The following is a 27357-nucleotide window of genomic DNA, read 5'->3' on the forward strand; positions in this document are numbered from 1 at the left end:
CTCGTTTATTCTCGTTTATTCAGATGAGCTCATTAGGTGTTTTCAGTAATAAGGTGTATTTGGTAAAGAGCTGAATCTTTCAGAAACAGAGATCAGATTAAAGTGTAATCTTAATCCAGATGGTATTTGGTTGTAATCCCATGATGCATTGCTGCTGATGAAGTTTGTAGTGCACCATTAACATTGTGATGAAAAAAGTGGTAAAAAAAAAAAGAAAAAGTGAAATTACTCATTATAAGATTATTAATATATAAGATAAATAGAAATCAGGGAAAAAAGAGATTATTTGTTTATTTATTTATTTTTCCAGACAGCATTTTGTCTCTCATTCTATTGTGTTTATTTCAAGGGTTTTCTTTAAACACACACACACACACATAAGGTTTTATATATATATATGTGTGTGTGTGTGTGTGTGTGTGTGTGTGTGTGTGTGTGTGTGTGTGTGTGTGTTCAACTCTATTAAATACATTACAGCATTTTTAATATATGTTCATTTAATTTTGCTTAACATCAGTAAATGAATATTATAGTAACAGTTTACACTGATTATTTAAATTTATTGTGTTGTACAAAATATATTTTAAACTTGATCCTTAATTAATCATCAATAATTGGTGAAGTATAACATGATAATAATTACTTTATTATTGTAGGTTAAATTAAATTGTTACTGAAAAATACAACTGGATTTCAGATATTTAACGTGTGTGTGTGTGTGTGTGTGTGTGTGTGTGTGTGTGTGTGTGTGTGTGTGTGTGTGTGTGTGTATTTCAGAAAAAGTTTTCAATACGATCCAAATGGTTAAAAATCTTCACAGTAAATTTGCCACAAACACAAACAGTGGTGTTTATTACAGTCCCAGAATGGTAGAAAACACTTCATTTTTATTATTTTTACAGAAAAGCAGGGTAACGTTGAGTACGTTCAGAAATGTGTGAACAACAGTGAGGCAGGAAACACTGGAAGACTCGGACACTTCTTATAAACTCCTCTGACTCCTGATGAGACCAAACAGGTGAAGAACCATCAGTGTTCATCACAACATGACAAGCTGTGGTTATTTAATCTTCTTAACTTTCAGAGAGAGAGAGAGAACAGAGAGAGAGAGAGAGAGAGAGAGAGAGAGAGAGAGAGAGAGAGAGAGAGAGACTGCTGAGGGAATGATTTTGTTTATTGCTGCTGTAACATCAGTGAAAACAGGAAGTAACCTGCACAACATTAAGTGTAACTATAAAAGGATAAAAAGTATGACACATTACTCTTCAATAAATAAAAATCACTGGTAAGTTGCTGTGGTGTCAGAAGAATAAAACCCTCAGGGACGTGATGTTGTGGGAAAATAATCAGCGGTCAGGACAGGAACAGTACCTCAGCTTCATCACATGACCCGGACTCTCATTAAACCGGGGCAGGTTTAACAGGAAGCTGAATGCCGTCATGGACTCAGTCATTAAGTTTAAAAATGTTTCGAAAGTCTTGTCCTTGTCTTCAGTTTGATTTCTTCTCAAGAGAGTCACTGAAATATGGATCAAAGAAAGTCCAAATCCATGGAAACTCCACCCAGGAGTTCCAGTGTGTCCTGGGGTGAGATGTGTCCCTGCTGATGTCCTCACACCGGCTGGACGAACTGATAAACCAGCCTCTGAGACACGTCCGGCTTCTTAATGATGCCCTTCTTGTAGTACTGGCGAATGGAGCGGCTCAGTTTATCGTAGTTCATCGCGGGACGGTTTTTCCTGATCCCCCACAGTTTAGCGACGTGCGCTGAGTCTTCAATTTTAAAAATTCCTGCACATGAGAGAAGACAAGGGTCAATTTTTTTTAGGTCAAGTGATCATGGAGTCATTATCTTTAACAGAGGAAACACAGTTCTGCTCAAAATGAACTTTTTATCTGTAAGGAAAATGAAGATGACAGTGATGCAGCTCTGCTGTCTTTAGCGAGGTGGTGAGGTGGCTGCAGTGATCATTATGACCTCTGAGTAAAATTATCTCACTTTCATGGCTTTGGCAGAATTCCCACTCGGAACGTCAGAATTGCTTCTTTAAGAGAGACGGCCTTTCGATTTCATAAAACCGGTGAAATTTAGTTGCGTCTGAAATGTGGTGATTGTGATATCTGTTTATTTCTGTAATATCTCACAAAATATCAGGCCATTCTGTGGCTGGGAAGTTATTTAATTTGAGGGGATTAAAGCAAATAATGTGCATGAAATCACTCGCTTGGCGCAGTCAAGCAGACAGAGGAAGTCCGTGTGCGCATGCGCAGGTTTACCTTCTTCTTCTTCTTTTGGGTTTTACGGCAGCTGGCATCCACAGTGTTGCATTACTGCCATCTACAGGTTTCCCTTTGAGCGTGCACTGACAGTTCCATCATTCTGTCGCTAAACGAACAGCTGATCACACCGAGGTGCTCGCTGAGCGCCCATATTTATTAGTTTGGTCCTGCGTTTCCTTTCCTTCGTATAGAACATAACGTCTTTTCTTCTCGCTTTCTTTCCGTTACTGTAGTCGCTCTTCCACGTTTCATTCGCACACTCACGTCCTCCATTTTTCTCTCCTGTTTCAAATTTGCATCCCACAATGCAAGGGCGTAAAAACGGGGTTGATATTGGTGGGGACATAATTTGGCCAAGCGCCCCAGTGCGCCATGGTTGTCGCACAAAATGTGGCCTACACTGTACAAATGATTGGTTGTCCATTCCTTTGTGTTAGCACCAGGTACACTTAGACTTAGACTTAGGCTAACATCTGCATGTATTACGGGCAATACATTATCACACAGAGAAAGTGGACATTGAAGTTGCTGTGAATTTCGCTGTAGTGGATGACCTACCCAAAATACAACAACACAATCAATCAAAATGATGTGCTGCTGCTTCATTTTCACACAACTTTTACTATTTTCACACATTTGAAACATCATGTGCTTCCTTTTGAGTTACTGCAATTTCAGAATCTGGAAGTAATGTAGGTATGGGCGGCAGAAGTGTGAAGAGTTTTGGTAGTTGTAGTGCATTTTGCAAAAATGTTTATTCATTAAGTTGAAAGGGTTAAGTGACAATTGTTTCACATTTTTGCATTTTCACATTTTATTGCAGAGGTTACATACATACCCATATACACATGCATATATACATATACATGCAAACAATGAGCAAGAAAAAAGTAAATATAAGTAAACATTTAGCATTACCTACAAGCATTTATTAGTGTGTGTGTGTGTGTGTGTGTGTGTGTGTGTGTGTGTGTGTGTGAGTGAGAGAGAGAGAGAGAGAGAGAGAGAGAGAGAGAGAGATTGCAAACAGAAGAAAGTGTCACTGTCTGAAGAGGTTCTCTAACAAGGCTATTTTGTTTTGAATAGCTTACCGTTGACTGGGTAAAATAATGTCTTATGTCCTCCTTACGTTTTCTTTTATTGCCCGACATCACTGCCTGTGTGCTGTTTTGCTGTAGCAGCGAGCTGGATGCTGATTTTACCGCTTGCTACTGCTTACAGCCAATGAGAACAAAAAACCATAGCAACGCCAAGGCAACGGGAGGTGGGCCAATCAAAAACCATAGCAACGTCAAGGCAACGGGAGGTGGGCCAATCAAAAACCATAGCAACGTCAAGGCAACGGGAGGTGGGCCAATCAAAGCTTCATAAAGCTGTTTTACCTGCTGTCCCCACCAATAGTCAGCCGTCTTTGAGAGGTCTGTTCACAACTGAAAATCAGCTGGAAGCGATACCGCGTTTGGTGTTTTTATTCAGGGTTTCCTGCATCGCGGCTTCTCCATTCAAAAATGGTATGGACATTTTAAACTCAGCTGAATATTGGTATGGACGCATCCATACCGTCCATACGCATTTTTACGCCCATGCCACAATGCCTTGCGTGAACGGGGAAAGCCCACCAAGTGATGCATGACGTAGTATCTTGAATTGGGTCATGGGGAAGCAGGAAAAAATAGCGGAGAATTTACGGCCACGTGGAGATAAACTCATTAATTGTTCTATTTTTTAAAAAATATAGTACAATTGGAAGTCAGATTCAAATTCAGTAGCTTTGTCACTAAACAAAAATAATTGGGTGTCGGGGAAATTCTTTTTATGACCCACACTTGAGAAATCTGAAAGGCAGTACAGCTTTAAGGGATTTTTCCAAGTGTGAATTCATGCGTGTCTTTTCAACACAGCCAGAGCGCAGTGTAAAAATCATCAGCCTCAGTGTGTTTTATACCTTTTTATTTGTGCTTTAAGATCGCGGAATACAGGAGACTTTATTCAAAGAAAACCTCCAAAGGGGATTTATGACCTTGTAGGAGACACACTATACCGTAGAATGAGACATGAAGTACAATCACCGCTTTAGTTTTTCATTTAAATCATTCATTTGGGTGGAATAAAACTTAATCAGTGCTTTCAGACTGGAGGAACTTTTTCACAGTTCTCAGAACTGTTGGAGGAAGTTCCCCCTTTTGTGAGTCGCACTGCAGGAACTAAAGATGATCGCGGTTATTGGAACGCCATTCTGAGGGACTTTTTCAGTTCCGACTTCAGGGTCGGTTCTCTCCCAGCACAAGAGGAACCATGAGGGATGGAAGTGTACAGTAATTGGTCAAAAACCGCCATTTTAAAAATCCATGTAAAACATTAGCCGTGTAAACAACAACTCTTCACATTAGTGTAATAAATAAAGAACAAACACAGAAAAATGGAACGACAGTGAAGTCCAGGATTTATTGAGCGTTTAAGTGAAATATAAAAATCTTCATGAGTATTTCCTGCTAATGTCACACTAGCAAGCCGATGTAAATCATTTCAGTGTTTCTACTGCAGGTCTGAATGCAAACAGAAAAAAGCCCTTGAAGGTGTGGAGCTCTTGGGGAGATCTCCTGGGTGTGGTTCCTCTCAGTGAGTCCCTCAAACTGACAAAGCTTTTAAAGATTCTTTCTCAGAGCTTTAGATGTTAATGCAGTTCGAAATGTCACACTCCTGTATAGAGTAGGAGCAAGGGTTCTTTAAGGGTTCTTTAGGGGTTCGTTAGAGGTTCTTTATTAGGGGTTCTTTGGGGGTTCTTTAAGGGTTCTTTATGGATTCTTTAGGGGTTCTTTAGGGGTTCTTTAGGGGATTTTTAAGGGTTCTTTAAGGGTTCTTTATGGGTTTTTTAGTCAAGTCAAGTTTATTTGTATAGCGCTTTTAACAATAAACATTGTTGCAAAGCAGCTTTACAGAATTTGAACGACTTAAAACATGAGCTAATTTTATCCCTAATTTATCCCCAATGATGAAGCCTGTGGCGACGGTGGCAAGGAAAAACTCCCTCAGACGACATGAGGAAGAAACCTTGAGAGGAACCAGACTCAAAAGGGAACCCATCCTCATTTGGGTAACAACAGACAGCATGACTATAACATTAACAGCTTTAACATGAAGTCAGTTTCGTTGATGTTATAAACTCTTCATTGATGGAAACTTGAGTGCAAAACTGTTCATGACAACTGCAGTCCTAAAGTTAGCAAGTCAACTGTAGTCCTCAGCCATAAAAGCATAACTGTAAGAGTCCAGAGCGTCTTCCAGGTGTGATTTTCAACTGTCCATATGGGGCCGTCCTCCACAGGAGCGATGCGATGAGACTCCAACCAGACACAGGGCACCAGGATGGATCAGGCAGGTCCGAGGAGCAGAAGAGGTTCAGCATCTCGATCTCAGGACCGACATGTAACTCAGAGGGACAGATTTTTTTTTGGGGGGGGAAAGGAGAGAGAGAGAGAGAGAGAGAGAGAGAGAGAAAACACAGGTTGTTAGGTATGCCCAATGTCACCTGAATAAGTAGGAACAGTATACATATTGCACTGAGTACAAGCAGGGACTCCGGCAACTAACTATGACAGCATAACTAAAAGGGGAGAGCCAGAAGGTAACACAGACATGAGGGAGCCCCGGGACATAAAGCAGCAGCCACTACACCGTCAACAAACTCGAGTGAGCGAGCGAGTGGGGACTGACAGCATCCATACATCCCAGTTTACCAAAACACTCTGTCTGAGGATCCTCCAGATCTACACCTTTACCTCATAAACACCATTAACACAAGGCTTGACTAAACAGATCTGTTTTCAGCCGAGACTTAAACACTGAGACTGTGTCTGATTCCTGAACACTACTTGGAAGGCTGTTCCATAACTGTGGGGCTTTGTAAGAAAAGGCTCCGCCCCCTGCTGTAGCCTTCACTATACGAGGTACCAGCAGATAGCCTGCACCTTTTGATCTAAGTAGGCGTGGCGGGTCATAGAGGAGCAGAAGTTCACTCAGGTACTGTGGTGCGAGACCATTCAGTGCTTTAAAGGTCAATAGTAGTATTTTATAATCAATACGAAATTTGATTGGGAGCCAATGCAGTGTGGATAAGACAGGGGTGATGGGGTCATATTTTTTAGTTCTAGTAAGGACTCTTGCTGCTGCATTTTGAACTAACTGGAGCTTGTTTATGCTCTTATTGGAACATCCAGACAGTAAGGCACTACAGTAATCCAACCTGGAGGGAACAAAAGCATGAACTAGTTTTTCTGCGTCATGTAGTGACATTAAATTTCTTATCTTAGCAATATTTCTGAGATGAAAGAAAGCTATCCGGGTAATGTTATCAATGTGAGTTTTGAATGAAAGACTGGGGTCAATAATCACCCCGAGATCTTTTACTGCTGCACGTGAAGAAACCGAAAGGCCATCCAGAGTTACTGTGGAATCAGAAAACTTACTTCTAGCTGCATGTGGTCTGAATACAAGTACTTCAGTCTTGTCAGAGTTAAGCAGAAGGAAGTTAAGAAGCATCCAGTGTCTAATGTCCTTTACAGTAGGTCATTTACTACTTTAACCAGAGCTGTCTCTGTGCTATGATGAGGTCTAAATCCTGACTGATACATTTCATGGATGTTATTCCTATGTAAATATGAGCATAACTGCTGTGCCACAGCTTTTTCAAGGATCTTGGAGATAAAGGGGAGGTTTGATATTGGCCAATAATTGGACAGCTGACAGGGATCAAGGTCAGGTTTTTTAATCAGGGGTTTGATAACTGCTAGTTTAAAGGATTTGGGTACATAGCCAATCGTGAGAGAAGAATTTATTATTTTTTTAGAAGCGGTTCAATTACTTCAGGTATTATCTGTTTGAATAGACGTGTAGGTAAGGGATCTAGTACACAAGTTGAGGCTTTTGTGTCATGGTCCTACCTGTGGGCTTCTCTCTTCAGGTAACATCTCCACTCAGCATTACCGGCCACGCCCGCACTCACTTCCTCTTATTAACTTTCAGTGACTGTCATTGGCTGTTGCCGATCACCTGCTTCCCCCTGGGTATATTTAAGCTGCAGTTCTCCCTAGCCTCAGTGTCAGATCATCTGCAACTCTCAGCCTGATAACCTGCTCTGTGTTCCTACTACTCTGACTCCTGACATTGTTCTGTTCCGTTTGACTCTGTCTGCTCTCCAGCCCCGGTACCCTGACCTGCCTTCTGTTCCGTTTGACTCTGTCTGCTCTCCAGCCCCAGTAACCTGATCTGCCTTCTGTCCCCTATCTTGCTACCTGATTTGTGACTCTGTGTTCCAGTTTGCTCTCCAACTCCTGCCTGCTGAGGGACTGCACGCTTGGAGACTGCCTGAAACCCAAGTTCTATCAGCCTACAGCCACAGCTCTCTGACTACGCCAGATCCTGTCAGATCTTAGCTGCTAAGCAGGGTCAGGCATGGTCAGTACTTGGATGGGAGACCTCAGACGTCACCACCTGCCTCTCGACTTCTCCCAACTCCCTTTTCCCCTATTATTAATAAACTGTGGTTTGAGCGCATTTGATCTCCTCTCCTGTCTGTTCTGTGACAGAACGATCTGACCACACATGGAGTCAGCGCCCGAACCCTCTGCCCTAGACTGGCTGCAGCGCACCGAGGGAGATGTCAGTCGGATGTCTGCCAACATTGCAGCCTTGATCCAGCTTGGTCATCAGCTCCAGCAACAGCGACTGGACCAAGCATTCCAGCTGCTCACCGCTCTAGCACCCATTGCTCCTCCGAGTCAACCACCGCTGCCCTTTGTTGCATCAGCCCCTGTCATACCCGCCGTTGACGTGCCAGCTCCGGGAGGTGCTCCTGCTGCACTCAGCACCCCGGAACCCAAGGTCGGCAGTCTAGAGCGTTTTGATGGTGACCCCTCCCAAGTCCGTGCTTTCCTGACCAGCTGCCAGCTGCTGTTCGACCTGCAGCCCAGAACCTTCGCGTCAGAGGCAGCGAAGGTGGCCTTCGTCATCACTCATCTGACTGGTCGCGCCCGCCTGTGGGGAATGGCAGAGTATGAACGCCGGACACCAGCGTGTGCCTCCTTCTCCTTGTTTTCAGCGGAAATGACTAAGGTCTTCGACCTGGGCTCATCATCAGCAGAGGCATCTGGAGGACTGTTGCGTATTCGCCAAGGCAGATGAACAGTGGCTGACTACTCGGTCGACTTCCGGACTGTGGCCCGGCGCAGCAAGTGGAACATGCAGGCGCTGGTGGACACCTTTCTGCACAGCCTGGCCGACTACATGAAGGACGAACTGGTCTCGTATGAACAACCATCGACACTCGATGAGGCCATCGCCCTGGCCGTCCGCATTGACCGCCGGGTCCAGACCCGTCGACGAGAGAGGGCCCGCCAGACTCAGTCAGTCATCAGCGCATGGAGAAGCCCGAGCTCGCCGGACATAGGAGGGGCCCGGCTGGGTTCAATGACCATCCAGTCCTCCACCAGCCAGAAACCTATGCCCCAAGTCTGCCTTCGTCTGTTGGATTCCACCCGCACCCTGGCCGCTCTGGTGGACTCCGGGGCCAAGGCTAACATCATGGACACTGAGCTTGCACGCCAGTTGGACCTGCAAAGCCACCTCCTATCCTCTCCCGTTCCAGCCAGGGCGCTGGATGGCCATCTCCTTGGCACCGTCACCCGCCTCACTGCCCCTGTTCCGATGACCCTGTCAGGCAACCACCACGAAACCATCCAATTTCACCTGCTCCATTCCCCCGGCCAACCTCTCATCCTGGGCTATCCATGGCTCCGCCAGCACAGTCCTCACCTCGACTGGGCCACTGGAGAGATAAAAGAATGGGGCAAGGACTGCCATTGGACCTGCTTACGAGCCGCCATCCTAAACACCCGTACTCCACCTGCCAGCTCTGCCCCCGACCTCACTAATGTCCCAGCGTGTTATCACAGCCTTTGGGAGGTATTCAGTAAAACCAAGGCCACTTCCTTGCCTCCTCACCGGCCCTATGACTGTGCCATTGATCTCCTCCCAGGCACTGCGCCACCCAAGGGTTGTCTCTACTCTCTGTCTGCCCCGGAAAGGAAGGCGATGGAGACCTACATCAGTGACTCTCTGGCTGCCGGCCTCATCCGTCCATCCTCTTCGCCCGCCGGCGCTGGGTTCTTCTTTGTGGGAAAGAAGGATGGGTCCCTGCACCCCTGCATTGATTACAGGGGTCTCAACGACATCACCGTCAAGAACCGATACCCTCTCCCACTGCTTACCTCCGCCTTCGAGCTGCTCCAGGGAGCCACGGTCTTCACGACACTCGATCTCTGGAATGCCTACCACCTGGTTCGGATAAGGGAGGGAGACAAGTGGAAGACTGCGTTCAACACCCCCACTGGTCACTATGAATACCAGGTGATGCTGTTTGGCCTTACCAATGCGCCAGCGGTATTCCAGGCTCTGGTGAATGATGTCCTGCGAGATATGTTGAACAAGTTCGTGTTCGTTTACCTCGACGACATCCTGATCTTCTCGAAAACCCTGTCCAAACACACCCAGCATGTCTAGCAAGTGCTCCGTCGTCTCCTGGAAAACTCCCTCTTCGTCAAGGCAGAGAAGTGTGAGTTTCATGCCAAGTCTGTGGGGTTCCTGGGGTACATCGTGGCAGAAGGGAGCATCCAGATGGACCCTGCCAAAATCTCTGCAGTTACTTCATGGCCAGTACCAGAGAGCAGGAAGCAGCTTCAGCAGTTCCTGGGTTTCGCAAATTTCTACAGGAAATTCATTCGTAATTACAGCACCATTGCGTCACCCCTCACCACCTTGACCAGTACCAAACAGCCCTTCACCTGGACTCCGGCCGCCAACGAAGCCTTTGCCACCCTCAAGGCTCGGTTCACCACTGCTCCCGTCCTCTGGCTGCCTGATGAGGAGCGGCAATTCATCGTTGAGGTGGACGCCTCGGATGTGGGAGTCGGGGCAGTGCTCTCACAGAGGTCTGCGGATGACAACAAGCTCCACCCCTGTGCGTTCTTCTCCCGCCGGCTGTCACCAGCTGAAAGCAATTACGACGTCCGCAATCGGGAACTGCTGGCAGTCAAGCTTGCCCTGGAGGAATGGCGCCACTGGCTGGAGGGGTGCGTAGTCCCATTCCTGGTCTGGACAGACCATAAGAATCTAGAATACATCCACACTGCCAAACGACTCAACCCCAGACGGGCCCGCTGGGCTCTCTTTTTCACCAGCTTCAATTTCACCCTTTCGTACTGGCCCGGATCTCGCAACACCAAGCCTGACGCACTCTCCCACCAGTTCCAGAAGGGTGATGCCCCCTCCAAGGACCCGGCTCCCATCCTACCTGACCCCTGTATTGTTGCTGCGCTGACCTGGGACATCGAAGAACAAGTGCGGGAAGCCCTCCGTGACCAACCCAGCCCCAGTGCATGCCTCGCAAGTCGCCTCTTCGTTCCTGAAGACCTGTGATCCCAGGTTATACAATGGGGACACGACTCCCATCTAGCCTGCCACCCTGGTTCCACTCGCACCTACAACCTGCTCGCCCAACGGTTCTGGTGGCCTACTATGAGCAGGGATGTGAGAGACTTCGTCCGAGCCTGCCCTACCTTTAACCAAAATAAGTCCTCCAGCCGACCTCCTGCCGGTTTGCTCCAGCCTCTGCCCATGCCTATGCAACCCTGGTCCCACATCTCCCTGGATTTTGTTACGGGTCTACCCCCTTCTAACGGGATGACAGTCATACTCACCATCGTGGACCGCTTTAGCAAGATGGCACACTTTGTTCCCCTCCCTAAACTACCATCAGCCAAGGAGACTGCCCAGATCATCTTGCAACATGTCTTCCGCATCCATGGGCTGCCCAAGGACATCGTTTCGGACCGGGGGCTGCAATTCGCCTCCTCTTTTTGGAAGGAGTTCTGTCACCTACTTGGGGCCACCGCCAGCCTCACCTCCGGATTCCGACCCCAGTCCAATGGCCAGTCTGAGCGGACTAACCAGGAGTTGGAGAAGGCACTTCGGTGCATGGCATCATGCAACCCTAGGGCCTGGTGCAAGCACCTGCTGTGGGTGGAATACTCTCACAACTCCCTCACCAGCTCAGCCACCGGGCTGTCCCCATTCCACTGCGTGTATGGCTACCAACCACCCCTGTTCCCCAGCCAGGAGGGAGAGGTCACCTGCCCGGCTGCCCTCACCTATGCACGCTGATGCCGCCGCACCTGGTCTCAAGCCCGCACTGCACTCCTCAAATCAGTCACCAGCTACTCTACTGGCGCCAACCGGCGGAGGACGCCTGCGCCCACCTACCGGGTGGGCCAGAAGGTGTGGCTATCTGCCAAGGACCTGCCCCTCCAGGTGGAGTCTCTTAAGCTAGCACCTCGGTTCGTCGGACCATTCCCTATCCAGAGGATAATCAGCCAGTCTGCTGTCCGGCTCCGACTGCCCAAATCCATGAGAGTGCACCCCACCTTCCACATCTCTAAGATCAAGCCAGTGCACGAGAGCCCGCTGGTCCCAGCTGCACCTCCTCCTCCTCCTCCTCGTCTCATCGACGGTGGCCCGGTCTACTCCGTCCGGCGACTGCTGAAGTCACAACACAGGGGCAGGGGTCTCCAATACCTGGTGGATTGGGAGGGCTATGGTCCTGAAGAGAGGATATGGGTTCCCGCTGGAAGGATTCTGGATCCAGCCCTCATCGCCGACTTCCATCGGCTACACCCTGACCAGCCTTCCATCCGATGGGGCCGACGTAGGGGTTCTCACCAGGCGGATCCACTTCCGGACCTTGCCCCGGCTCCAGCGCCTGAGCCTGACACTGAACCAAATCCTGGGCGGGGGCCCTTGGATGACGATTCTTCTGACGGTGAAGAGGGTGCGGAGGCTATGGACACTGACCGGTAGAGGAATTCTGACCCTCCACCGGTATTCCCCCTCCTCCCGCCCATCTTGGTGGATCTGTGGCTAGGGACTTCTGGAGCCATCCCTTGAGGGGGGGGGGGGGGGGGGGGGGTTCTGTCATGGTCCTACCTGTGGGCTTCTCTCTTCAGGTAACATCTCCACACAGCATTACCGGCCATGCCCGCACTCACTTCCTCTTATTAACTTTCAGTGATTGTCATTGGCTGTTGCCAATCACCTGCTTCCCCCTGGGTGTATTTAAGCTGCAGTTCTCCCTAGCCTCAGTGTCAGATTGTCTGCAACTCTCAGCCTGATAACCTGCTCTGTGTTCCTACTACTCTGACTCCTGATATTGTTCTGTTCCGTTTGACTCTGTCTGCTCTCCAGCCCCGGTACCCTGACCTGCCTTCTGTTCCGTTTGACTCTGTCTGCTCTCCAGCCCTGGTAACCTGATCTGCCTTCTGTCCCCTTCTTGCTACCTGATTTGTGACTCTGTGTTCCAGTTTGCTCTCCAACTCCTGCCTGCTGAGGGACTGCACGCTTGGAGACTGCCTGAAACCCAAGTTCTATTAGCCTACAGCCACAGCTCTCTGACTATACCAGATCCTGTCAGATCTCAGAAGCTAAGCAGGGCCAGGCTTGGTCAGTACTTGGATGGGAGACCTCAGATGTCACTACCAGCCATCCCTGCCTCTAGACTTCATCCACACACGTACTCCCTTTTCCCCTATTATTAATAAACTGTGGTTTGAGCACATTTGATCTCCTCTCCTGTCTGTTCCGTGACATTTTGATGCTTTTGATTAATGAAAGTAATTCAGTTTCTCTAAGGGAAGTAAAACATTCTAATTGCTGATCTGATACATTTATATTGTTAATTACAGGGTCACTTACATTGTCTGACCTTAAATTGGTAGTTTGAATTTTTTGTCAGATATTCTCAATTTTGGGCGGCATGGTGGTGTAGTGGTTAGCGCTGTCGCCTCACAGCAAGAAGGTCCGGGTTCGAGCCCCGTGGCCAGTGAGGGCCTTTCTGTGCAGAGTTTGCATGTTCTCCCCATGACCGCGTGGGTTTCCTCCGGGTGCTCCGGTTTCCCCCACAGTCCAAAGACATGCAGGTTAGGTTAACTGGTGACTCTAAATTGAGCGTAGGTGTGAATGTGAGTGTGAATGGTTGTCTGTGTCTATGTGTCAGCCCTGTGATGACCTGGCGACTTGTCCAGGGTGAACCCCGCCTTTCGCCCGTAGTCAGCTGGGATAGGCTCCAGCTTGCCTGCGACCCTGTAGAACAGGATAAAGCGGCTACAGATAATGAGATGAGATGAGATGAAGAAATTCATGAAGTCGTTGCTACTACATACTGCAGGTGTGCATGTGTCTATAGTGGACTTATTCCTGGTTAATTTTGCTGCAGTATTAAATAGGAATCTAGGATTATTTTTGTTATCTTCTATTAGGGAGGAGAGATATGTTGATCTCGCAGCACTAAGAGTTTTTCTATACTTCAGGAAGCTCTCCTTCCACGCTAATTTGAACACTATCAATTTTGTTCGATGAACTTTACGTTCCAATTTTTGAGTGGTCTGTTTTAAAGTGCGAGTGTCATCATTACGTTTAATACAGTAGCGTGGTGAGGTGCATATATTATTACTCAGACATAGTTTGAATGAGATGAGATAATGATCTGAGAGAACTTCAGACTGTGGAAGTGTGACTATATTTCCTACGTTTAACCCGAATGTTAGTATTAGATCGAGGGTGTGACCACCATTATGGGTCGGTCCTATGACATTCTGATTAATCCCTACTGAATCTAAAATGGACACAAATGCTGTTTTTAAAGGGTCTTCTGGGTTATCGAAGTGAATATTAAAATCTCCAACAACTAAAGCTTTGTCTAAGGAAATAACCAGATCTGAGATAAAATCTGCAAATTCAGAAAGAAACTCAGAATATGGCCCCAGGGGCCTGTAAATAATAAGTGACGGAATTAACTGGGTAGACTCATTTTTCGAGGCTACATACATTATATGAGTATGAAGAACTTCAAATGTATTAAATTTATAACCAGGTTTTTGTGTTACACCTAAATAATCATTATAAATAACCGCGACGCCTCCTCCTCTGCCAGTTAGACGAGGCTGGTGTATATAACTGTATCCAGGAGGACTCGCTTCATTTAATGCTATATATTCATTTGGCTTAATCCATGTTTCAGTTAAACAAAGTACATTAAACTCCTGACCAGTAATGAGTTCATTAACCATTAGCACTTTAGATGTAAGAGATCTAATATTCAATAGCCCCACCTTTAGATCAAAGGTGCTGGCAGCGGCTGTACAGTCAGTATGATCTAATTTTATATTGATTAGGTTACTGGAACAAACTCTCTGAATATTTCTACCTTTTTGTTGAGCTCGGGGAACAGACACAGTCTCGATGTAGTGGACCCTGAGTGACGACTCTGTGCAGCTAGCAGACAGTCAGTTTAGCCTGTTCGTCTGCTCCCTGGCCTTGGCTCTGGATTGTCAGAAATTAACTAGGCCTGTTCTGAGACTATGACATATGCTGCAGGAAATGAGAGCAGCACCTTCCCGAGTGGGATGGATACCGTCCCGCCCTAACAGGCCAGCAGTGCCCTCAAAATTAGCCCAATTATCTATAAAGTCCACACTGTTTTCAGAGCACCACCTGGACAACCAGCAGTTCAGCGACCATAACCTGCTGTAAGCTATATCACCACGCCGCATTGGGATGGGGCCAGAGCATACTACAGCATCGGACATCGCCTTTGCCAATTTAAACACCTCTAAAAAGTTACTCTTGGTAAGCTCAGACTAACGAAGGCGTATATCATTAGCTCTTGCATGGATAACTATCTTTGAGAACCTGTGCTTGCCTAGGACCCTAAGATTACCTGCTATGTCCGGCACCCTGGCTCCCAGTATACACCTGACTAAAGCTGCTGGTGCCCCTAAAGGCTGAGCTAATTTCACGTGCTGTATGATAGAGTCCCCTATAACCAGAGCTCTTTCAGGTTTCTCAGTGGGTGCATCACTAAGGAGAGCAAACCTGTTCGACACATGACGCAGAGAGGAGTGGTGCTCCCATGGGCGAGCTTCAGCGGTAGCTTTGGCTCTACACTTATGCCGCCGAGCCGTCACCCATTCGCCCTGCTGTAAGGGCTCTAATGCCAGAGTTGGGGGATTACTAACTCCACCTAGGGCATCCAGATATTCCTCTACAGAAACTACACTGTTCTCATTCTCACTGGCCTTCTCTAAAGCCTGGACACACGCTTCTAGCACTGTAATCTTCTCTGTTAGAGTGCTAACTAATCTGCACTTATCACAAATAAAGCTAATAGAGCTATCGCTAGTGACAGAGGAAGAATGACTAAACATCCTGCACTCAGCACACTGAACAGGCTGAAGGTGTGCCATGATGAAAGGATTCACGTACCTTAATCAAAGATCTGTTGATATTAAAGCAGATCCAATGTGGATGGCCTCCATTTGTGGTCTTTATGCAGGAGGAGAAAAAAAGAAAGCGTTCGGTCTCTGCATTCTTCCGAAAAAAGAGAGAGAAAAAAACGGAAAAAGGAAAGCGAAAGTACAATAAAAAATGAAGAGGATACTGGAAAATTATTTGTAGAAAAAAAAAGATTAGTAATTAACGCCAACACTCACGGAAAAAAAGACTCGTCGCAAACAACTCAGGAACCAGGAATTGCGTAGCACAGAGTGTGCATGCGCAACCCAATCACCAATCAAAAACACTCAGTGTAACAAAGCAGGGGTTTAGGGGTTCTTTAAGTGTTCTTTAGAGGTTTTTTAACGGTTATTTAAGGGTTCTTTATGGATTCTTTAGGGGTCCTTTAGGGAGTTCTTTAAGGGTTTTTTGGATTCTTTAGGGGTTCTTTATGGATTCTTTAGGGATTCTTTAGGGGTTCTTTAGGGGTTCTTTAAGGGTTTGTTAAGGGTTATTTAAGGCTTCTTTAGGGTTTTTAAGGGTTCTTTGTGGATTCTTTAGGGGGTCTTTAAGGGTTCTTTAAAGGTTCTTTATGGATTATTTAGGGGTTCTTTAAGGGTTCTTTATGGATTCTTTAGGGGTTCTTTATGGATTCTTTAGGGGTTCTTAGATTTCAAAAAGGGTTCTGGATGGAGTGTGTGGAGCTGAAGCTGAAGGAAGTGTAGATGTTGTGAGAGGGTTCTCACCTTCCTCCTTGTTAAGCCAGCGGATGTAGCGTCCGTAGTTGTGTGGTTTGAGGAGCAGCTCTCGGAGGAACTGCCACAGGTGGATGGGCTGCCCGCTACAGGACGAGTCCGCTTCAGCACACAGCTCATCCACTCCTGGACACACACACACACACACACACAAAACGTAGAAGTGTATATCAGTTTTTAATCAGGAGAACACACCATCTCACACCAACAGCAGAGTTTACAACTAATTATTATAATTATTATTAAATGAATGTCGGTATTTTAGGAGTCTATTTATTATAGAATTCAAATACAAACTGAATTCCTGACTGAGTTTAATATAATAAAGAAACGGTATTAAAGTTAATCTGACTTTACAGTAAAATTAAACATGGGATTAAATGATGCTTAAAAGTTTGTGCAACTGTATTAAAAGATAAAATTTAACAGAGTCCAGATTAAATCAGTATTTTATTGGTATGATGGGACTCAGTTTAAAGATGACACCAGTGACTTGTATCTCATTCTCATCTCATCTCATGATCTCTAGCCGCTTTATCCTTCTACAGGGTCGCAGGCAAGCTGGATCCTATCCCAGCTGACTACGGGCGAAAGGCGGGGTTCACCCTGGACAAGTCGCCAGGTCATCACAGGGCTGACACATAGACACAGACAACCATTCACACTCACATTCACACCTACGCTCAATTTAGAGTCACCAGTTAGCCTAACCTGCATGTCTTTGGACTGTGGGGGAAACCGGAGCACCCGGAGGAAACCCACGCGGACACGGGGAGAACATGCAAACTCCGCACAGAAAGGCCCTCGCCGGCCACGGGGCTCGAACCCAGACCTTCTTGCTGTGAGGCGACAGCGCTAACCACTATACCACCGTGCCGCCCGACTTGTATCTCATTAATAATAATAATAATAATAATAATTTGTGAATTTACCAATAAAGCCTCTGTTTTGAGGAGAACATCTGTCCTTCATCCAGGCGGCTGAAATAAAGAGCACAGGATTCAGACTGAGATTTACACTTCAAATCTCAGACACTGACGAATCAGATTTCATCAAAATGAATCATTACGTAAAAACACAGCCTGGAGTTAATGTTAGTGCATGAATATAAACCTGCGATTTGCACTTGCATGACTTTACAGAACATCAGTTAGCACCATCTGACCAATCAGAATCCAGAACTCAGCAGCAGCTTGGTGTAAAGGATCACGAGTGTGAGTGAGTGTGAGTGAAATCTGTGTACCGGACTTCCAGATGTCGAGGTGAGCGAACAGCACGTCTCCGTACGGCGAGCAGCGCTGCCTGAAGTCGTCTTCGCTCATCACACACAGGTCACTGCCGCTGAGGTACTGGAAGGCTTTCCCCACCTGCGGGAGTCGGTACAGGTGCTCCGTCCACAACAACCATTTCTGCACATGTCCTGAGCTCCATTCTGCAGGATCTAGAGACAGGAGACGTGAATTAAAAACAGATAAAAAGATAAATAGTTCTGTTATATGCTGTTGTTTTGATTGTAGTCTTGTCTCCGCCCCCCCGTGTCCTGTCATTGGTCAGTTCCCTAATGTACACACCTCTTGTCTTGTCAATCTTACAATCGTGCGTTTCTAAGTGATTTGTTTCCATGGTCCCTGATTTTTGTTCTTTTTCTGGTTTTAAGTTCTCGTGTCTGATTGGTCAGAAGCTGTATCACAGCGCAGCTTCCTTCTGTAACGTTACTCACAGGTTTATATGATTGTGCTGCTTCTAGTACCGTCTAATATTGTTTCCATAGCAACAGCTCATTCACAGGGACTCGTACAGTGGACACGACATAAACTAAGACTAATAATTAATAGATTTTTTTTAATGTTGTTTAAGAAAGTAAAACCTATAATGGTTGATGTGGTGAAGTGTTTTTGTGAGCACACGTTTATGGAAGGAGTCTCCAGTGTCAGTGCTTTGTCTTTCTCCGAGTTAAATTCTGATACGGATTAGATTTACATGCCTTATGTGGTTATTAATATTAAAAAGTCTGATTATTAAGTCAAAATGAAAATGTAAGGAATAAAAATCATGTATGTTTCATGAAAATCATGAAATTTCCAGCTATATTTATCAAAATAACATGGACAGGACTGCAGCTCCTTCCTGCTTCAGCTTCAGAATAATTGCATTCAGTTAACTTTGAGCTGAATCTTTGCGCTGTCTCTCTCACCTGGAGTGATGTTGAGAAGTTTGCATGCTGTCTCGATGTCCTTCAGCACCTCATCCAGTACTAAACTCTGTACCTGCTCCAGACACCTGTCCTCTGCGTCCATCTGTCCGCTCGCACCCACGCACAGAGCTCGGTGTCCTGCTGTGCTGTCAATCACAGAGTCCTGCCCCGCCTCCTTACACTGAAGCAGCTCCTCTTCACTGTCGATGTACATGAACGTGTCTGTCTTCATCATGATCCTTGCTGAGTCCTCAGAGAGCAGCATGTCAAAGTGGGACAGGCACTCCGGCACGCTGGGAAAACCGCAGAAGGTCTTGGAATATTCTCCAGCAGCATACGATACGGTGTGGCTGTATGGGAAAACTGGGACATCGAGGTACATGTGAGACCTGTTGGGACTCGACATGATTGTCTTCTCTCCTAAAAACAGGAAGATATTACTCCATCTTTTTGTAATCACATACAAGACATTCGGTCTGATCAAGAACCGGATGATGGTGGACCAGAAACTTAAAATCGAATAATCTTTAGCTCTATTTTCTGTGATGGGTTATTAGAGTAATGTTCTTTTATTTTTAATTTATGAAAATAAAGTTTAATTAAATTTTTGAGAAAAAAAAAACTCAGATTTGCTCCAAGATTAAAAAGTCACAAATTTATGAGAAGAAAAACTTGGAAAAATAGTGTTTTTGTTTTTTTTTGTCAGTGAACCAGATCACTTTATTTTGCAAGGCTGGATCAATGGCATCACCACCAACGCCATGACTGAGTGGAGAGTTTTCAGGAAGTGCACACGTTCCTCCTTGATCACACAATATTAAAGAATAAAGCACTGAGATTTTTCAACTACATTTCCCAGAATGCACTGCAGCCAGGAAGCATGAGAGTTTTTTTTTTTTTTTTGACTAATCAGGAGAAAAGGCTTCAGTTTGCTCGGGAGCATAAAGATTGGACTCTGGAGCGATGGGGAAAGGTCATGTGGTCTGATGAGTCCAGATTGACCCTGTTCCTGAGTGATGGGCGTGTCAGGGTAAGAAGGGAAGCTCATGAAGTGATGAACCCATCATGCACAGTGTCCACTGTAGAAGCCTCTGGAGGCAGTGTGATGATCTGGGGTTGATTCAGTTGGTCAGGTCAAGACCCAGCAATGTTACAGGGCAATAAAATGAAGTCAGCTGACGACCTGAATGGACTGAATGAGCAGGGTCACATCAGTGGGGTTTAATTCCCTGATGGAATAAAATTAGGGCTCAGAGAGTGAAAGAGTGGTTCAGGGAGCACAAGGAATCATTTACACATTAATTAACCCCCCCAGAGTCATGACCTTAAAGGTCATAGGCAAGGGTCGGAGGTGAAACATAGAATATCAACTTTATTGTCTAGAAGAACGACCCAAAAAGCGAATTCAATCTTCCTGGTGTCTAATTTGCACCCAAAAATTGAATAAAATGGTTAAAATATACTGGTTTGCGCAAGTTCCGAAGGTTTGTTTACATCTCACTTATGCGCACTTTTACCGCCAGGGGGCGTCATCATGACGTCATTCAAGGCAAACAGACCGGGAGCAGCTCTGTGTTTACCTGCGAACCGAGCACACGTGTACGGACTTTGGTCATGAGAGGTTGTGTAAAATGTCTGAAAGCGAGAGCGATTTTGAAGTAGGAACTCTCCAAATTGAATATCGAGAGGTGAAACCGTATCTGTATGACCCTGTGACCGTTGCGAAGCAATCGGTGAATGTGGCTCACTGGTTTGACCGTGCGGCCTCGAAATCGGACAGCGACTGGGCCGACTCTGATCGCGGCGACCCCGGACCTCAATAAGACTCGCGCCCAAACGATCTATCCTGGTAGTTATGATAAATTCCTACTTTCATCCTAATACTAAATAAGATCCCTTTTGAAGAATAATTAAACCACACGGGCACACACACAATCCCTATAATATAACGTGGATTCGTTTATATTGCTAATATAATATAATATATTGCTAATAGTAATTCAAGCATTATACTATTTATAGCCGACGCTGAGCGAGGAAATATCCCTTTGTCTCATTTCCACAGTGATTGTACAGGATCCCTCAGGATTCTTGACTTGTCAATTGCAAGCAAAAGTAAAAATGTTTCCCTCCAATCTTCTCCTTTTTGCTTGAGTGTTGCTGCTCCGTTTCTTCTTTGACTGCTTGATTTTGTGTTCGAATTTTGTCGGAACAGCGTCAGGTTTGAGCTTCTCTGTCCGACACTGACAGCTGAACTCTCCAACAGATTCTTCAAAAAGTGATCGGAGCACAGAGTGGCGTATTTACCCGGCTGCCAACCCTCTCGCTTCACGTGCACAATCCACTCTCTCCGCCTCTTCTCCTCTCTTGGAAAAAGGTAAAAACTTCTTCCTGAACCGGTCCCGTTGTTACAGTTCACTGCACAATAAGGCGTGGGGGTTTTCTTTGGAAATTCCCGAACACACGTCTGCACTCAAGCCGAACGGCAATGCAAGTAAACGGAAGTGGACTCAACTCAAGCGGTTTGTTTGTCTTAAATGATGTCACACACCAAGTGGTCACGAAAATTGCCGAGCAGAAATTAGCTGCTATCCGCACCAACTTATTTTAATTATTACTTATTAACAATACTTCTTGGGACCAGAAAAAAATTACAGAGGGTTCTTTAACATATATAGTTTCAAATGTGCATAAATTGAAAACCTTTGCCTATGACCTTTAACCTCCACTGAGAGTCTCTGGGATGCTGGAGAAGATTTTACGCAGTGGTTCGACTCTCCCATCCTTAACACAAGCTCTCAGAGAAAAATTAACACAACTCTGGACTGGAATAAATGATGTGACGTTACATGAGCTTATTGAAACACTGCCATGGCGAATGCACGCTGTAACCAAAGCTGAAGGCGGAGCAACGAAAAAATTACAGTGCGTGACCTTTTTTGGTAGGGCAGTGTATGTGAACTGTGAAAAAATACACTGTCATAGCTTGAAAAATAAAAACATTGATGATGCAATTTTTGCTCCTAAACGACTTTTTGTGCTTCAGTGATAAAACATTTTGGCAGAAAACACAGAGTTGAGTTTGGGAGGGATTTGGAGTCGGTGTCAGATCACGGCATCTGTCACCTCTGGGCTAAAACAGAAGACACGGCTTCAGCAGCAACTCGACTGGTTTCACCAAGAAGTGTGTGAGTGTTGAAGACGTGTGGCGTGGGGACGAGAACCTGCATTAGTGCAGGATTTATCAGTTTTTTCTTTTTTTTTAGTTATATTTGGTAACGTCGTCTTTAAACGTCTGCAGTTTGAAAAAACCTGTTTTAAAGCTGTGCACAAACCCGGACTGACAAAAAAAAAATGAATTAAATTATTTATATTGGATGAAATCATGTGAAACATGACTGAAAACAACGAGAACAACACTTCCTGTAGAGATTTTCCACAGAACCCTTTCTGAGAGTGAAACCCACCAAACAAATTCATTTAATTTCTAAAATAAACATAAAACTCAGACTTTATAAAGGCTTTAATTTACTAGGAAAAAAGTACGCTAAATTACTTTCTCAGATAATCACACATTGTTTTGAGTCTCATTCGCATACAGTAAGAACATCCATCCATCCATCCATCCATCCATTATCTGTAGCCGCTTTATCCTGTTCTACAGGGTCGCGGGCGGGCTGGAGCCTATCCCAGCTGACTACGGGCGAAAGGCGGGGTTCACCCTGGACAAGTCACCAGGTCATACAGTACGAACAGTAAATATTATAAATAATGTAAATAACACGCAGAGCCAAAATGCCATCAAAATCTTTTTCACATGGCTGCTGAAGTGCTACATTTTGGCTCAAATCTAATCCAGAATTAGACGAAGCAGAATGTCTGAGTATAGTTTAAACATTAAGTTTAAAATCCTTGAATGTTTTTGCACAATATGCAGATTTTGCATGTAATTTTTGAAAACAAAAGGTTTTTGTTTGTGTTTCTCTGGGAGAACCCGTAATGGTTCCATGTTGAACTCAGTCTCACTTTCAGTGAAGGTTCAGTGTAGAACCTCTCGAGGAAGTTAAGAACCCTTAACTAGAACCGGTTGATATTTTCCCACACGTTTATTTTACTGCTGTTGCTTTTGTAACATTAAAGAAGCTCCGCTCACTTCATAGCGCCCTCATGTCCTAAAGATCTGCATCAGTTTACGTGTCGTTATGATAAACACATCGGTTTCCTTTACAAACCTCATCTTTTAAACTACACTGACGTGTGTGTGTGTGTGTGTGTGTGTGTGTGTGTGTGTGTGTGTGTTACATGTTCACTCTTGTCCCTAATTACATGGATCTTGTAGAGGAATTTCTTGAAACATTAATAATTGATCGATGACCAAACAGTGAGATGATGACCATCTTCGTCTCTTCACAGTGAAATAAAGATCTGAACTTGACAGTAAAATTGAACTCGAGCCCCGGTGCTGAATTCACACTCAGAGTGGAGATTTAACCCTTTCAGGGTTCAGTAGTGAACAGCTGGACTTTATAAACACTGAAGGATGGGAATTCAACACTGGGGACTTTTATAAAAGCATGGAGAAAACATGGACAGTGTAACATCTGTAAAAAGTGACTCCACCCCCAGATCTAACGCCCCTACTGGTTGGCTGCAGTGTAATTGTAGCTCCGCCCATCCGCATGTGTTTCAATGACAAACCAGCCTTGTTTCTGTCACTTTTCTCATCTAATCTGTCTTTCCATCTACAGCGTCTCATTCCGACAGTTAGATTTCTCAATGCTGATGTCTGCACATTTTTCTTTTCCTCCAGAAATTACTTTTTAAGATGTTATTTGACTAGAATGTAAGAAGGTGTGGCTACACCTGGGAGTGAAGTGATTGACAGCCTTGGCGATGTGCTGGGAGAAAGGGGTGGGGCCTAAAAAATGAGTAGGTGGACCTGACTGCCTTTCTCATCTCTCCTGCAGACTCTGGCTCCAGACCGGAGAACATGGTGGAGGAAATCTGGCTCCATTTCTACAGAACACGAAGGTTTGGGTTCAAACCCTCCATGATTTCTACAGTCAGGACTGAACTCCATTATTAAATATATTTAAAACTAAAATAGAATAAAACTTTTCATTTTAAAATACTACTCCGTTATCAGTCAGGGGCCCGGAACATAAACACTCCTCTTACATGTGAGGGTATTTATTAATTTAATTAATCATTAAAAAAAAAAGCTCTTGTACACTTTTACAGTGTTTGCTGTTGGATGAAGAAGCTTTGAGCCTCTTTTCTGAATCTGACAAACAGAATAAATAATCAGAAACGCACTGACGTAAAAATGGAGAAGAAAAGAAAAGAGTTTGAGCCTCACTGAGGATCTGAAAGTGTTTGTAGTGGAAGGTGTGACTGTTTAACGAGGTGGCGTGGAGACGTTAATGTTCATCAGTGTGGTAAAGTGGGAAACGATCAGCTGCCTTTACACGCAGACACACACACACACGAGTCCTCTCAGCTCAGATTACTCAGATTATCGTGTGTGTGTGTTTTCCTTCTGATATTCTTATCTCTGTTCAGTTTTGTTGCTTCAGCAGATTAAAATCTGGCACTCACTGGAGTGTGGCTCGTCCTGAAGGAAGTACAGTATAAAGTTGCGTTTTGTTCTTTCTGGGAGACGTTAAAGACGCTGCTGCGCTGAGAGACTGAACCCAAGGCAAACCTGAAGAAGAAATTTGATCCTTTTTATCAAGACATTGTGACACTTGTGCTGTAAATTTACACAACCTGAACATCCAGATGATAAAATTTACACACCAGGGATCACATTTCAGAAAAAAAAAAAAAAAGCAGAAAAATTAAATAAACACAAAAAACACAAAGTTCTTCAGCAGCATTTTCAACTTATAATAAACACATATTAAATACTCATTTAATAGAAATTTAATTAAATCAAAATTTAATGCATCTAATCCTGGAGATTTTATTATTATTATTATTATTATTATTATTATTATTATTATTATTATTATTATTATTATTAAATAAAATGTTACAACAATAAAATAAGATTAAAATATATAAAATAAAATCATAAAATTAACACATAAAGGAACCAGAGAAACAAAAAGCAAAATAAACTCCTATTAAAAACTACAACAGACTTTTATTAAAATATGATCGTTATCAGAACACACTCCTGAGTCAATTCTTCTGTTAAAAACACTTTAAACTTTTTTCTTTCTTTCTTTTCTCCCCACATTTCCATCACTTTCTAAAAATTACTGTTAAATGAAAACAAAGACGAATTCATTCAATAATAGGACAGCAAAAGTTTCTGATCTCGTCCATCTTAATAAGATAGAGAAAATGTAAATTTTAGCTGAATTTATAAACCCGAGAGTTTGGGTTTTGGAGTGAGACGAATCAGAAAGTCTGCATGTAAAGCTTTTTATTTAACTCTGTAGCTTGTGGATGTAATGTTTAGTAAAACAGTTTAATTTCACTGAAGAATCTTTAAAGTTTCTGAGTAAAACCCAGGAACACAGAGCTGCACCTTCAGAGCTTCAGCAACTTTACCCAGAATTTCTGAGGAACGTTTTTCCAGCTGAGATCAGTTTATCTCTTAAAATATGATTTCACGTGGAACGGTTGAAGAGGTGATGAAGGTGTGAATGATGCAGCAGAGCTTTAGAGAATCAGTGAAAGACTGTGACACTTACCTGAGGAGCGATGAGACGATGATATCAGCAAGAGATGATGCTGTTCTGAGGGTCTCACCTGTGTGTCCTGAGTCTACAGCATCTGAAGGTGTGTGTGCGCGCGCACGTGTGTGTGTGTGTTCTTCTGAGCTCGAGTGATGCTGCAGGACATTGCACACTAAATATGAGTCACTCAGCACTCAAGAGTTTGTTAAAGAGCCTCAGGGAACAAAAGAGGTTGCGCCAGACTTCAGTCAACAAACACGAGGGCTCTCTGTGTGTGTGTGTGTGTGTGTGTGTGTATATAAATGCTCTGTATGAGCAGCAAATTATTTTACACTTTTGTATCATATTCATTCATTTATTCATTCTCGCCTTAACAGAAAAGAACAATTTCTAAAAGCAACATCATTTTATTTATAATTAAGTGAAATGTAACCTAAAGTTTGAAGTTCTCTGTAAGTTGAAATGTGTGTGTGTGTGTGTGTGTGTGTTATTGTCTGTAAGGAGTCTCCAGTGTGAGTGCTGTACGTCAGTCAGAGGTGAAGCTGTGAGTTTAGATAGATAGATAGATAGATAGATAGATAGATAGATAGATAGATAGATAGATAGATAGATAGATAGATACTTTATTAATCCCAGAGGGAAATTCAAGGTATCCAGTAACATTTCCGCATTCCACAAGATCAATACAAAAAATAATAGCATTATACGTATAAAAAACTAAAATACAAAAAACAAAATACCAAAAGAAATAAAACGTTACCAGTAAGAGCAAGTAATAGAATATCCAGCTCTCAGTGCAGGAGGTAGTAAGGTTGTGCAGCTGGCAGTAACCAGTCACAGTGCAAATACTTTGTGGACAGTTACATACATGTGCAGTGTGTTTAGTGGTATATGGGAGATAAAAAGCATAGTATATTACATGATAGGCATAGTTACAGTATATATCAGTACATATAGTATATGTAATAGTGTGATAGTATACGATATATAATATTGTTAGAATATATAGCAGTATGTATATGTGGCAGCGGGGGCGTGGCCAAGCAGCAGTCTGTGAATGGAGGGAGGGGTCGGGAAAGGTAAGTGGCTAAGTCATTCCACCTGCTGTCAATTAGTGTGTGTGTGTGTGTGTGTGTGTGTGTGTGTGTGTGTGTGTGTGTGTGTGTGTGTGTGTGTGTTACAGGGATGGAGCATAAAAGGAGAGAGAGAACAGAGAAAGGGAGCTCTCTCCCCAACCACAATGCATGAGTGAGTGATGGATGATAGAAAGCAAGCTGAAAGGCCAGAATAAAAGTATTTTGTATAAACATCAACTCTTGCCTGCCATGCTTCTGTGCTCCACCCACATCAGGAAGTGTTACAGTGGTGCCGAAGCCCGGGAGCACAGAAGAGAACCATCCCATGGAGTCCCCGCCATTTGAAGAGCTCGTCCTTGCCCTCGCTACCATCCAGCAGAACCAGCATCAAGCACTGATCGCCCTCCAAAAGGAGCAGGAGCAATACTTCAAAGCCTTGATGCTGGCCCAGCAGGAAGATTGCCAGGCATTCCGGCACCGGCTCACATCAGCAGGGGCGTCGACCACCGCTGCCGCCACCCTCACGAAGATGGGACCGCAGGGTGATCCAGAAGCATTTCTTGCTCTTTTCGAGCAAGCAGCCGAGGCGTGGGGGTGGCTGCTGGAGCAGCACGTGGCGCGGCTTCTCCTACTCCTGACTGGCGAGGCGCAGCTCGCAGTGCAGCAGCTCCCTGCTGACAGCCGGCTGGTCTATACGGACCTAAGGAAAGCCATCCTGCAGCGGCTTGGCCGCTCCCCGGAGCAACATTGCCAGCGCTTTCGGACGCTGGCATTGGAAGAGGTCGGCTGGCTGTTTGCATTCGGCCAGCAACTCCGGGATGCCTGCCGGCGGTGGCTGAGGGCGGAAAACCGCGACGCCAAAGAGATCATCGATCTGGTGGCACTGGAGCAGTTTGTCTTTCGACTTCTGGAAGGAACAGCAGAATGGGTCCAGTGTCATCACCCGGCATTGCTGGAGTGAGCCATCGAGCTGGCGGAGGACCATC

At 44.8% G+C, this 27357-nt stretch overlaps 1 protein-coding gene across 2 annotated transcripts; it reads right to left on the reverse strand.

The window, feature by feature from the left end:
* Positions 1 to 1083: 1083 nt before the first annotated feature.
* LOC132896341 (SAM pointed domain-containing Ets transcription factor-like) lies at positions 1084 to 25442 on the reverse strand. 2 transcript variants are annotated; one of them, XM_060937099.1, is made up of 7 exons: positions 25311 to 25442; positions 24205 to 24310; positions 18607 to 19026; positions 17656 to 17853; positions 17345 to 17392; positions 16404 to 16538; positions 1084 to 1791 (listed from the first exon to the last, which is right to left on the reverse strand). In XM_060937099.1, the coding sequence occupies exons 3-7, from the start codon at positions 19010 to 19012 to the stop codon at positions 1613 to 1615; spliced, it is 966 nt and encodes a 321-aa protein (XP_060793082.1). In that variant the 5' UTR covers positions 19013 to 19026; positions 24205 to 24310; positions 25311 to 25442; the 3' UTR covers positions 1084 to 1612. The 2 variants fall into 2 exon arrangements, with proteins under 2 accessions (XP_060793082.1, XP_060793083.1); XM_060937100.1 differs by lacking the exon at positions 24205 to 24310.
* Positions 25443 to 27357: the final 1915 nt, after the last annotated feature.

This window comes from Neoarius graeffei, chromosome 13 (genome assembly GCF_027579695.1).
Source record: "Neoarius graeffei isolate fNeoGra1 chromosome 13, fNeoGra1.pri, whole genome shotgun sequence".
NCBI lineage: Eukaryota > Metazoa > Chordata > Actinopteri > Siluriformes > Ariidae > Neoarius > Neoarius graeffei.